This window comes from Haliotis cracherodii, unplaced genomic scaffold (genome assembly GCF_022045235.1).
Source record: "Haliotis cracherodii isolate W230 unplaced genomic scaffold, xgHalCrac1.p SCAF_7, whole genome shotgun sequence".
NCBI lineage: Eukaryota > Metazoa > Mollusca > Gastropoda > Lepetellida > Haliotidae > Haliotis > Haliotis cracherodii.
Window position 1 is genome coordinate 37,819,057 of NW_027266330.1, and position 12,856 is coordinate 37,831,912.

General features: G+C 42.3%; 1 protein-coding gene across 8 annotated transcripts in view; it reads left to right on the forward strand.

The window, feature by feature from the left end:
• LOC139448276 (uncharacterized) overlaps positions 1 to 12,856 on the forward strand; it is a 54,214-nt gene that overhangs the window by 19,634 nt on the left and 21,724 nt on the right. For all 8 annotated transcript variants that reach the window (XM_071229817.1, XM_071229816.1, XM_071229811.1 and 5 more), the window contains 3 exons: positions 1,373 to 1,854; positions 2,298 to 2,459; positions 12,185 to 12,351. In XM_071229817.1, the coding sequence (XP_071085918.1) occupies positions 1,373 to 1,854; positions 2,298 to 2,459; positions 12,185 to 12,351 (811 nt within the window). The remainder of the gene's footprint in view (positions 1 to 1,372; positions 1,855 to 2,297; positions 2,460 to 12,184; positions 12,352 to 12,856) is intronic.

A 12,856-nucleotide genomic window follows, 5' to 3' on the forward strand; every position in this document is an offset into this window, starting at 1 on the left:
TGAATGTCGTTTTAAGCCGCAGGTAGCCATATTGCAGTCGCATCACGGTGCTCGTAATTAAGTTCCGAGTGATTGATACCATGAACATGGATCCACGCTATCAGGATGTGATGACAGTCAGCTATTGTGACCATCTGATCTCCCTTTTAGGGATTCGCCAATGGAATACTGTTTTTCCCTCACCTTGCATTCCACAATGTACAAAGCCGTGACACTGAATCAATGCTCGAGAGGGGCACAGGTGGCCCAGTCGTCTAAGGCGCCGCAATTCGCTGTGCAGAGTTGCGTCCCTTGGGCACGCCAGAAACCTATGATTGTGGGTTCGAATCCCGGTTCGCCCCGATTATGTTTCTAGGTTTGTCAGCACCATACCCGTGCTCGTGGGTTTCACCGAAGTTGTAAACGTCTGAGACCTGCATCACTTCGGGCTTTCCTCCCACATCAAGCTGACACGCCGTGATATGACTGGAATACTGTTAAAAGCGGCGTTAAACACAACTCACTCACTCAATACTCGAGAGGTCAGCTTCAACTCTGTAAGGGTACATCGACACGTTTTCAACCAGAACACAAATATCCAAAATGTAGTCATTATTGTCATCCAGTCAGCATTAGCCGTCTTTCGATAATAACATAAAACTGCCATAACCCTCGACTTGGATCCCTACTGGGCAAAATTATGGAGGTACTTCTGGGAGAGCTATAAATGTTTAGGTTGATGTTAGTGTTTGGAAATGGGACATTACCGTTGAAACGAACAGCATGTTGGCATTCAAGCACTTCCTGTGACGTCATACGATCATTCGCCTATTGCCATCAGGTATTCGTCATGTATGTCAAAATGGTTTAGGCTAAGACAAGCTCGACACAGTTAGAAGCTCCATGGAGATACCGAAGCCAGAACACATAGTCATAACGTCCAATTCATTTTTCAACACTCATGTTAGGCATGGTTTTGTGTGTGCATTTACAAATTGTGTTCGGGTGCATGTGGTTTATGGGCTGTTGGTAATCGTGTAGACATACGTTCCGATTATCCTGTCTGTCATTCATGTTAATGCTGTGTTTTTTTAAGTTCACAGTTACACAACTTTTTGTGTTCCGTGATGTATCCCTGCATGCCAAGGTGTATTGGTATTAAGTGGTAATGTGTGTGTGACCCCCATTCGATGTTGTTTCACATTGAGAAAAATCAATTCATTTTTTTTTAATTTCAAGTTTTGTTACACAGGTATTAGCTACTTGGTCATTGTAAAAAATATGTCATGTGCAATATTTTTCAAAACAACATTTTATCAGGATATTTTGTTTTTTATATTATCGTGAAATTTGAAATGGTTGTATTACTTGTATTTATTATTGTATGTTCCAGGCAGGAGACGTGTCACGCAATACAACAGAAATGCCGCGTATGAGAAGGAGCTCCGGAAGGATGAATCTCGAAGGGCGTTGAACCGAGCCAAGCGACGGGCGCGCCTGCGCAGAGTGACTAGACAAGATGCGTCATATCCGGAAGACGAGGAGTATGACGACGAAGATGACGACGACACTGATGGATGCTGGGAAATCTCGAAGTCGAGTCAACGTCAGGCCGTTGGTCGAAGTAAGGGTGGTCTGATGATGAAACTGTATTACAGAAGTGGACAAGATACCCTGCCCACGAGAGGCCGTCGTACGAGACATGCGCAAGAATTCATTGGCCCTGAATGTGAACGTCAGTCGCCGAAGCCGCCGCGAGGCAAAGCTAGACCCCGCGGGAAGATGAAGAACAAAGGCAAATTTCAAAGTCAGTTCGAACAGTTCTTGAGGCAGGACCTAGGATCAGAAGGAGATCTGTTGGACGATTCTTTCGCAGTAAGTCCTTTTTTCACACCGGTCCCAACTCAAAATGCTTCCGCATTACATGTACTTTTTAATCAAATGAAACTAATATTCACACTTGGTTCGATCCCCGGTCGCGTCACACCAAAAAGACGTGAAAAGATGGTAATTGTTGTTACCCTGCCTGACGTTTGACACCAAGGAGATACAGCAAGGACTGGTCGGCTACGAGTCAGTGTACTGTGTCTGAGTGGGGTATCCGTGTTAAACTGCGGCATGGTATCTCAGTGGGCAAGCACTTTTAAACCGGCATTGGCCTGGACTAGTACAAGCAGCCACAGACACTCACACACAGACACACATACATAGGTGCTATATGGTGCAATAATCTTTAACGCAAAGTTAAACCTCATTTCACCTCAACCAACCTCACCTCACCTCACCTCACCTGACTTCACCTCAAACTCATGTTACAGCATTTTGGCGATGACGAGGAATCGACAATGTATCTTGTTCAGTCCGACGATGGAAACGGAAGTGTGATGTCGTATCCTATTCCGCCGGAAATGAAGAAATTGGCGATCAACAAGAATTCCGGCGAGACTCTGTTACACCGCGCAGCCCGCTTGGGATATGAGGTTTGTGAATATATCTATATATACTGCATTCCCAACACTAAGAGTGAAGAAAACGAGTCAGAGAACGTTCGGCTAAAATACCTCCACATGTAAATAGCTTAGTCTGACCAAGGCAAACCGCTGATTGAAAACATGAACATCGAACCACGTCATCGATCCGAGTCGTCGGGGCACGATGACACGTCTTTAGCCAAAGCACCCTATCCGTGTTATTCACCACTTACAAAAACATAAGTTACGTATGATCTATTATGACCACGTGTTGAATAAAAAGACTCAAATTTGAAAATATATTTTCAGTTTGAGAGGAGTTAAAAACTAAAGGAGACTGATAGTAACAATTAACGTACGCAGTTGGTCACACTTTTCTCTCGATAACGTTTTCCTTGCTCGCTAGTACCAGGAATTATGACATTCCAGATAACCTATTAAGCCTACGATAGCGTGTTGGCACAAAGCCAAGCCCCCAACATTTAGATAACGCCAGAGTTAAATCAGAATATCACTCACGAGTGACTCGGTGCAAAGGATAGTGTACGTCGACACGTACACATGTCCATGTACATAAGACACTGATTACAGGTTTACCGTTGGTACACTTTTAGCTGACACACTACACTGTACCAGTAGATTTACGTAGGACGAGCCACACATGTGTACAATCAGTAGAATGATAGTCTGATCACTGTAGATGACTCTGGGGTATAAATATCCAGCCTCCTGGATGTTGTGATCATGTCGGATAACAAAACAGAGGAAATTACACAAAGGACGTCACCACATGACTTGAGTTACAATTGTCGATTTCCCGTATATTCCAATTGCACAATAGCAATTACTATATGACATTTAGTCTGCTGTGGAATTGTATATATTTACATTCAGTAAAGTTGTAACTTGTGGGAAATCTTATTTGGTTTAATGAATGACCACTTTATGACTTGGAGGATCGTTATTTGATATAATTTTAAGTGTAAGGTGAGCTCCAAAACGTGTAGCTGTATTTTCGTAACCGACAACGGATAAGGCAGAGTTAATGTAGAATGCTATCCTCTGACCAGCACAATGTGGACATTAACCGTGATTGTTGCGACCAAATATCAGTCATCTGAAGCTATAAAGTGCATGATGAGCGTTTCATCCGTGTTCTTTGTGTTCATTGTTACACTGCAACGTGTAACCTGACCACTGCCACATGAACCCTGAATATCCGGGTTAGAATAGGTCTTCAGCACCCCACGTTTGTTATAAGAGGCGATTATGCTTGTCGTAAGAGGCGACTAACGGGATCGGGTGGTCAGGCTTGCTGACTTGGTTGATGCATGTCATCGTATCCCAATGGCGTAGATCGATGCTCATGATATCAATCACTGGATTGTCTTGTCCAGACTCGATTATTTACAGACCGCCGTTATACAGCTAGAATATTTTGGAGTGCTGCGCTAAACAACAAACAAACAAACAACATGAAAGCGTACACGGTTAAGTACAGTAAAGTACGGTTATAACGAACTCAAAGAGTCTACTTATTTTAGTTCGTTATAACCGTAGTTCGTTATAAGCATATATACAGCATAACTACAGCCAATAGTCGGGACCAATAAAGTAAGTTCGTTATATCCGTCAGTTCGTTATAAGCGTGTTCGTTATAACCGTACTTTACTGTATGCCATTTTTTAAGGTTTCATATTAAGGGTACAGGTGACTATTACATCTACACCCCACCACAACAATGGCCCCTGTGTAGCGGTAGTTGAGATACGCTGTCGCCATATGTGTTGAAAATGTTTTCGATTTTCTGAATAACGGTACATTATACTGCTAGAAACGAGTGGCACGTCTGCAGGCTTCAGACCGTTTGACATGTGTCGACGGTTTATGGGCATTTTATTGCGCATATCTACAGACAGCTTGAATAACGCCTTCCTTAACATAAATGCTAAACGTTTCACATGCCAATGGCAAGGTCAGAATATATATAGCCCTCTGCTTCATGACTGGTGGCGTCGATGACACGCGCTGGCCGACCGCGAGGAAGGCCTGAGTTACTAGACAACACATGAAATTGAGCGATTATCAATTTTGTATGATAAAACGACGATAAAAGTGAACATTGCTTGAAACGGGATACCGATATGTGTCCGTTGACTTCATGTCTCGTGATAACAGACCCATTTGTATAATGAAATATACATCTAGGTCACACCATCAGCATGAAATAGATTACAGTTGAGCGTACACCTTCGCGTGAGTGGGAGATGCGACATCGGCTGATATGCACCGGAGATTCATCTATCGTTGAAAAAAGCTCGTATTTATCGTTCCGTCGCGATAATTTGCTATTGTACCGGAAGTCTCTGCACTTTTTAATATGTGCAATATTTAATATAAATAAACTCTAAAAACAAAATAAACCCATTTTCGCAGATCTGTTTTATTAAATATGAACATGGGCCTGCTGTGTCGTTTTAACCTGGATCAAACGTCCTTTTCACCACACGCATTCACCGCATTAAGCTTCAGATAAAAAAATCCTATTAGTCATTCAAAAGGAAGTCACGTGATACCTGTTACCGTTTTCTGTTGACCTATATTTGCTATGAATACGACAAACAACAAAACGTAGCGACCACCTCGTCAGTCGCGATGGCATGTTTTCGTCCGGTGCTCCATTGTCAGTGGTAACGCTTCAAAGCCTCTCCCAGCCATATCTGCAGTGACGGTCTTGTGAGTTTGAATAGCGACGTGAATAAACCTAGTCAGGGACAATGATAGAGCGTTCTATGCAGAAATAGGACACCTAGGTTAAACGATTGTCACGGGTTTTTTTTACTCTACGCATTGTTAATTTGAATTAAGCAGCCCAAACCTAAGAGAGTTGTGATTATTAAACACATTGTATTGTCTATAACACAAATGGGTCGGAATACAGAGGATTGGTTTAAAAACCTACGTGATTATTCCGGAATATGTCTTTCTGGCGCATATAAATCTCCATCACATTAAATTTTTTTGATGAATGAAACCCCGCTAAACCAAACAGAAACATCATCGCTGAAATCGTCCGGATGAACAAATGTCCGTATTGACGAGTAAAAAGTAAGGTAAAATCATGTGTACAGAATCCATGCTTGTCGTAAGTGGCGACTAACGGGATCGGGTGGTCAGGCTTTCTGACTTGGCTGATGTCATCGTATCCCAATTACGTGGATCGATGCTCGTGATGTTAGTCACTGAATTGTCTGGTCCAGACTTGATTATTTACAGACCGCCGTTATACAGCTAGAATACTCCTGAGTGCGGCGTTAAACAAGAAAACACGAGTACAGAGCACTTTCACAAATCTTATCTGCCTCCGCAGTCCGAATGTTGAGATTTCCGGATTATCGAGGTCTTGGCCCAAAAGGTTTCACTGCAAACAAATGCAGGTCGATTTAATCACATGAAGCATATGCAGATGGTGTTTCGCAAACACCACATACTATTTTAGTTCTTCAGGACAGAAATTATTGTTTGGACGTGGATAATGTATTCCTCACGCGTTGTCAGGAAATGGTATATGCATGCAAATATCCAACGACGTAATTATGAAACACGAAATTAACACAACACGAAGAATATCGACAGGTGTCAAATGTGCCGTTCAGTCTTCACGAGCTTATCTCAAGCAGGTCACGTGATCTGCTAATGACAACACACTAATCAATACACGCTGCACGAATGCCCTCAAAGTAGGTCACACCGATCGTGCGAAGGATTCAATTAATATGGCAGAAGGAGCGCCGGTACAATCAATATCCCACGCAGCCTAATGTGCAGAACGGCAGCGCATGTTGAACATATATATATATTCAGTATAGTTTACCAACAGATGTCACGCTACACTGGAAATTATTACAACGGCAGCACGTGCAAAGGATGTGGCATACAATGTATGTGTGTGAATCATACTGCGATATTGTGTATGCGTGGTCGCTTATGTTGAAAGCGTAATGTAACGTGCATTTTTTGGAGGACAAAAGTGAATAAGCAATGAATTGCATGTGCTGCTGTAACTCCATGTTCGTTTTATATCGTATTCCGGTATTTGTTACTTGTGCTTAGGATAGGTCGTTACGAAAATTATACTAGGTGCGACACATAAAACGGATGCTGAATAATAACTTAATTCCATTTATTTTGCGCGCAGACAATGATATCCCGCGGCGAATTGAATCGCCATCTTTCCCTCAGTACCTAAAACCTCATGTTGAAAAAATCCATGACCATTAAAGGTGGTTGAAATTCACGTACAATTATCACGAGATCTGGTTAACTCGAACATCATTATCTCGATTTATTGTTTAATACGATGTTTCTCTGTGATCCTAATATGTATCGACACTTCGGTCTGATATCGGTACTCCGCTTAGCTAGAACTACGCTTAACTCGAGATAACTCATGATTATAATGACGTTTGGATTATAATGACGTTTTAAGAACCTCTTTCTCATAGTCAAGCTAAGCAAAATGTCTTTTTTCAAAAACAACGACTTAAATTTTTTTAAAAAGACTTGATTGTTAGCTTTTTTCTCATGTAAGTAGGGGCGGTGGGAAAAAGCTTACGCTCGTCACGCCAAGGACGCCATGGGTACAATGTGTGAAGCTGTGATATTGCTGGAATATTGCTAAAAGTGGCGTAAAACCATACTCATTCACTCACCTACTTCCATGTAAGCATACGTCACTGACATTACGTGTTAGATCCGTTTCAAACATGACATAAGCTTCATCGACGTTCCCTTATGTGTTTATAGATTGGGACAAACTTAGAGTGTGGCGCACTTATTTTGAATATGACATAGTTACTTCGACTGTAACACACTTACTTCGACCGTAGCACATTTATCCCGACTGTGACACACTTACTTGGACTGTGACTGTGACACGCTTACTTTGACTGTAACACACTTATTCCGACTGTAACACACTTATTCCGACTGTAACACACTTATTCCGACTGGTACACACCTACTTCGACTGTAATACACTTATTCCGATTGTAACACACTTAGTTCGACTGTAACACACTTATTCCGACTGTAACACACTTATTCCTACTGGTACACACCTACTTCGACTGTAATACACTTATTTCGACTGTAACACACTTACTTTGACTGTAATACACTTATTCCGACTGTAACATACCTACTTCGACTGTGACACACTCATTTCAACTGTAACACACTTCCTTTGACTGTAACACACTTATTTCGACTGTAATACACTTATTCCGACTGTAACACACTTGGACTGTGAGACACTTATTCCGACTGTTACACCCTTACTTTGACTGTAACACACTTATTCCGACTGTAACACACTAACTTCGACTCAACACACTAATGTTCGACTGAAACCCACTAATTTCGACTGTGACACTTATTTCGAATGTAACACACTCACTTCGGCTGTAACACACTAATTTCGACTTAAAACACTAATTTTCGACTGAAACACACTAGTTTCGACTGTGAGACACTTACAATGTATTTCGAATGTAACGATGTAACTCCTGATGTCACACTTATTTCGACTGACGTTTACTTAGTGACGTAACGATCCTCCGCCCTTCATATTCTCTGTAACTGCATAAAACACGTGCCGTTTGATCGGTATTGACCGGGAAGAAAGCAACGATAACACCAGCGCCATTGCATTTATAATTTCCATGACAAATCAATAACGACGTTGGGGAGCCGGTTACAACTCTACAATTCAACAGCCAGGTGCCATCATTGCGCAACACCAATTCAATCGGGATTTCCATCTGTTGACGGGCTCCCAGTCCAAACTTACCGTTAGGATGATGGGAGGGATCATGTTGCGCGTCAAGGCCAGGACAACGATTAAAGTAATAATTAACAGTAATACATGCTCAGCAACAGACACACGTGTATGTGCGATAACTGAAAAACAGTTATATCATTTATAATGATGGAATGCCTTGAGGGCGACAAAATAGGGACTTGGTTCGCCATAATGATCGTACAACGCAACAAACATGTCCTATCGTGGACACCCCCCTGGGGGCTCTGTTGGGCAATTCGCTGTGACAAATGGGTCTTTTGTGCGCAGCAGAAACCGGTGATAGTGGGTTCGAATCCCAAATTATGTTTCTCTGTCAGGACCATGCCAGTAGGTACCATCAAAATGGTAAACGTTTTCGACCTGCTTCGTTTTGCATTTTTCTTGTTATTTTAAGCTGATATGCTGTGATTTATCTGACACATTGTTCAGTGCGAACCATAATAACACAATTCTTTGATCCCATCGCCCTAAGGCGTCCACGTGACAGGGGGCGAATGGGTAGCCTGGTGATTAAAGCGTTCGCTCGTCACGTAGAAGGCCCGGGTTCGATTCCCCACATGGGTACAATGTGTGGAGCCCATTTCTGGAGTCTCCCATCGTGATATTGCTGGAATATTGATAAAAGCGGCGTAAAACCATACTCACTCACTCCACGTGATAGATCGTGAGTATGTGGCTGATACCAATGTGTGACCAACCAACAAACAACAAACAACCTTATTTATTTATTTATTTATTTATTTACTTATTTATTTATTTATTTATTTATTTATTTATTTATTTATTTATTTATTTAATTAATTACTATGTCAAATCGTTACAATTCAATGCAAGTCGTAAATTGCGAAAAACTACTAATCTAATAAATCTGGATATTTCTGATTAGATGTGATAGTTAAGGGCTTTAAAAAAATGTGCTAGTCATTTTGTCACGATATCTGAATAAACTCTGTATTCTGACGACACGCACGAGTCACACCTTGAACATATTTGCCGTGAGGTTGTGTTATGTATGGGATATTTTATTACATGTAAGCATTGACCCAGTGTGGCCATTTTAAGACACGCCGATACGTAAGTGGCTGAACATTATGTCTCGAAGGCAGATTAAGGAACGCGTGTGGTATCGTCTTTATCTTAAGCAACTTCCGTGGCAGTTCCATTAAAATAAATCGATACAATGGGTATGAACGTGGTGGCGGCGCCCCGAAGGCATATTTTCCAACAATGTGATGCAAAATTCTGACCATATATTGATTAGATACACAACGATATCTCTCATGCGTATAAAACGTTGTTTTTTTAATTCAAAACGGTTCACACGCAAAATCGAACGGTTGGCTTCTGTTCTGCCGTGACAGGTTGATCGGATGATCACAATGTTATTTGTTTTGTTTGTTGTTTAACGCCTTACTCAGCAATATTCCAGCTATGTGACGGCGGTCTGTAAAATAATCGAATCAGGACCAGACAATCCAGTGATTGACATCATAAGCATCGATCCACGCAATTGGGATCGATGACATGTATCAACCAAGTCAGCGAGCCTGACGACCCGATCCCGTTAGTCGCCTTTTACGACAAGCATAGTCGCCTTTTACGGCAAGAATGGGTTGCTGAAGACATATTCTACCCCGGAATCATCACGGGTCTGATCACAATGTAGAATAGTGGGTGTGTATTTACTGCGGAATGTGCATTCTTGACTGTCGTCATAACTGCTTGTGATGATCGGGAGGTCACAATGAATGGACGTGTGGCTATCGATGTGTATATACCGGGCGCAATGTCTTCATGGTTGTTGTAGTAACGGCACATGAGGATCGAGTGGACACAATGTTTGATATGACACACTGTACGTCATCGTGCCCCGATTGCGTGGATCAACCACTGGATTACCTGACAGGTCTAGATTCGGAACTGGCAACGTTGTACAAGAATATCGCCTGATTGTGATCCGGGCGCGTTTTCTGTCATCCCAATTCGTACATGACGTAATGAGCAGTCAGTGTGTCCACCCAATCAACATTTCCGGCAGCCGTGGTTATCATATAACGAAGGAGACAGGCCAACGTGGATGTTGTACCTGCAAGGGATCGTGTGACAGCTGTAACGCCCGTGTGTCCTATTCACTCACTCGTAAGGCAAAAGGGGCAGTGAACGTTTGTGGGGAGCATGGTACTTGTTTTACCAGGTAAACAATCTCCCCCTTCCCTCCGGCGCGCGGAGACTGATTGCCCCCCACCCCCGCACACACGGGATGTTTTTGTGCGACTGTTTGTTTACCCGTGTATCTCCCCAACAGCCGTACGTGACGTCGGGCGGGACACCAAGCCGCGAATGATGTCACCGCGAACTTTGTTGAACGCTAAAAAGTAGGACGACTTGTTTATTTTGGGTGCGGTGTTTAGTCAAGCGGCCGTTGTGACATAAATACCATCGGCTATGAGAGAAGTCAGGTGGATTGTGAAGGATTGAGAGAGCGGGCGTTACAGGTTTTAGAGGGGACTCGCTTTGTCACGTACACGTAACATGGATTACGAATGCATACATACGCATGCACGCACGCACGCACGCACGCACGCACGCACACACATACTTTGGATTTGTGACCCTCTCTGTGTGTATATATACGCATATACACACATATAGCACATCGTTTTTACACAATAAGCAAATATATCGGTAAAATCACCACGTCGTGATTAACTATAATTTAAAACAGCCTTTGCAGCGACCCCTAAGCTGGTACGTTGCAGATATTGACGTCGTTATATCGGTGATATAGTGAACATTTAGAAGGAAGGAAGAAACGTCGCTCCCTAAATGATTCGGTTACAACTTTTGAATAAGCTCGGTTTCATTCAATGTAAAACAGACTTTCAAATTTAGCAAGAATGCAGGCAACGCTCGAGGCCAGATTGAAATTTGAGAATGTCAAGACACGCGAATAATACAATCATAGCTGCAGCGGGGAGGTTTTGAATTCATAAAAATGGAGAGTACAAACAGCCGTTGCTGAAATGATCTGCTGATTTTCACAGATTTCGTCTAAACTGTGCCCATCTCTTCACACCCCGCTTTCTATTCGCACCCCACCTACTGTGACCCCCCTCCCCTTGTCTCCCCCTCCCCTGAACGCATTAGTCAGCACGGCCGGAAATCAAGGCTTGAGGCAGCTCGCTCGCCAGGCGTGACCCCTCGCCCGATGTTGTCATAGCAACCGTCCTGACGCATGCATGCCGAGATTACCTAAGTTTAGATTACGTAAATTAATATGTTTTCCGTGGAAGGCCTGTCTTATAAATCGGTCATCCTACTTAATGCCACGAAGAATTAATGGACGTACCCTTCCCAAAGTAAGCTGGGGGATAAAATACTACCGTGCCATGTACCGTAGATAATCTAAAATACCACATCTCAGTGTCTACATATTGATATGTTATGCGTGGAGTTACAAGTTTAAGTCGATGTGGTATTTCCGATCAGAGCGGCTAGACGATATATTCTAATGGTTTCATATTAAATTTAGATATACAGCTCCGATGCTTTTTCGCGAAGGAATGTGTTCACATTGATCAATTATATTTTTAAATTAGCTATTTTGTTACATTAGCATAAGCTAAACGTCTGCTACATGAAAAAGCATAAACGCCAGCTGTGTCATTTTCGTGATATTAGTCATTAATATTTGCACATTATTAACATATTACTTGATGATAAAGGATCGTATCGATATAAGGCAATGAATACACATGAACTCATTATGTGCGTGCAGAATAAAGTATTTATATAAATTAAAAGTTATACTGGTTTAGAAGCCGATTTGTTTGTGTACTGTTTGTGTTACAGTTGTCTCCCCTTGTTTTAGGACGTGGCCTTGTACTGCATACGTACGCACACAGTCCAAGTAAACGCGCGAGACAATGCGGGATACACCTCACTGCACGAGAGTTGCGTGAAGGGCAACATCAACGTCGCACGTCATCTCATAGAACATGGTGCCGACGTCAATTGCTGTTCTCAGGATGGTATCAGGTGAGGAACGTCATCACTTCATGTGTAAACGTCACCAGGTTTGGGGAAGAACGTCACTACATCCTACGCACCCGAAGTAGAAATGAGTACCGTTGTCCTTAAATAAAAGACAGGTTACACTCCCCAATGACACGTTTCAATCAAAGAAGACTCACCCCTGTTTATAATGTGGCTGTACAAACTCTCATTAACAAACATTTATGACGTCATTGCTTCGTGTGTACAGTAAACTACGGTTACAACGAACTCAAAGGGACTACTATTTTTAGTTCGTTAAAACCGTAGTTCGTTATGAGCATATATACAGCATAACTACAGCAAATAGTCGGGACTAAAAAGTTAAGCGTGTTCGTTATAACCGTAGTTTACTGTACATTGATTTCCCTAATCTGCACACAGGACGCGCTGCGATGTTTACCTCAGTTTGATTCAAGGTAGTTTCTGTGTAGCGTCACCTTTAAACAGGCACATTCATGTCATAAATAAGATATGCTTTTATCATCCA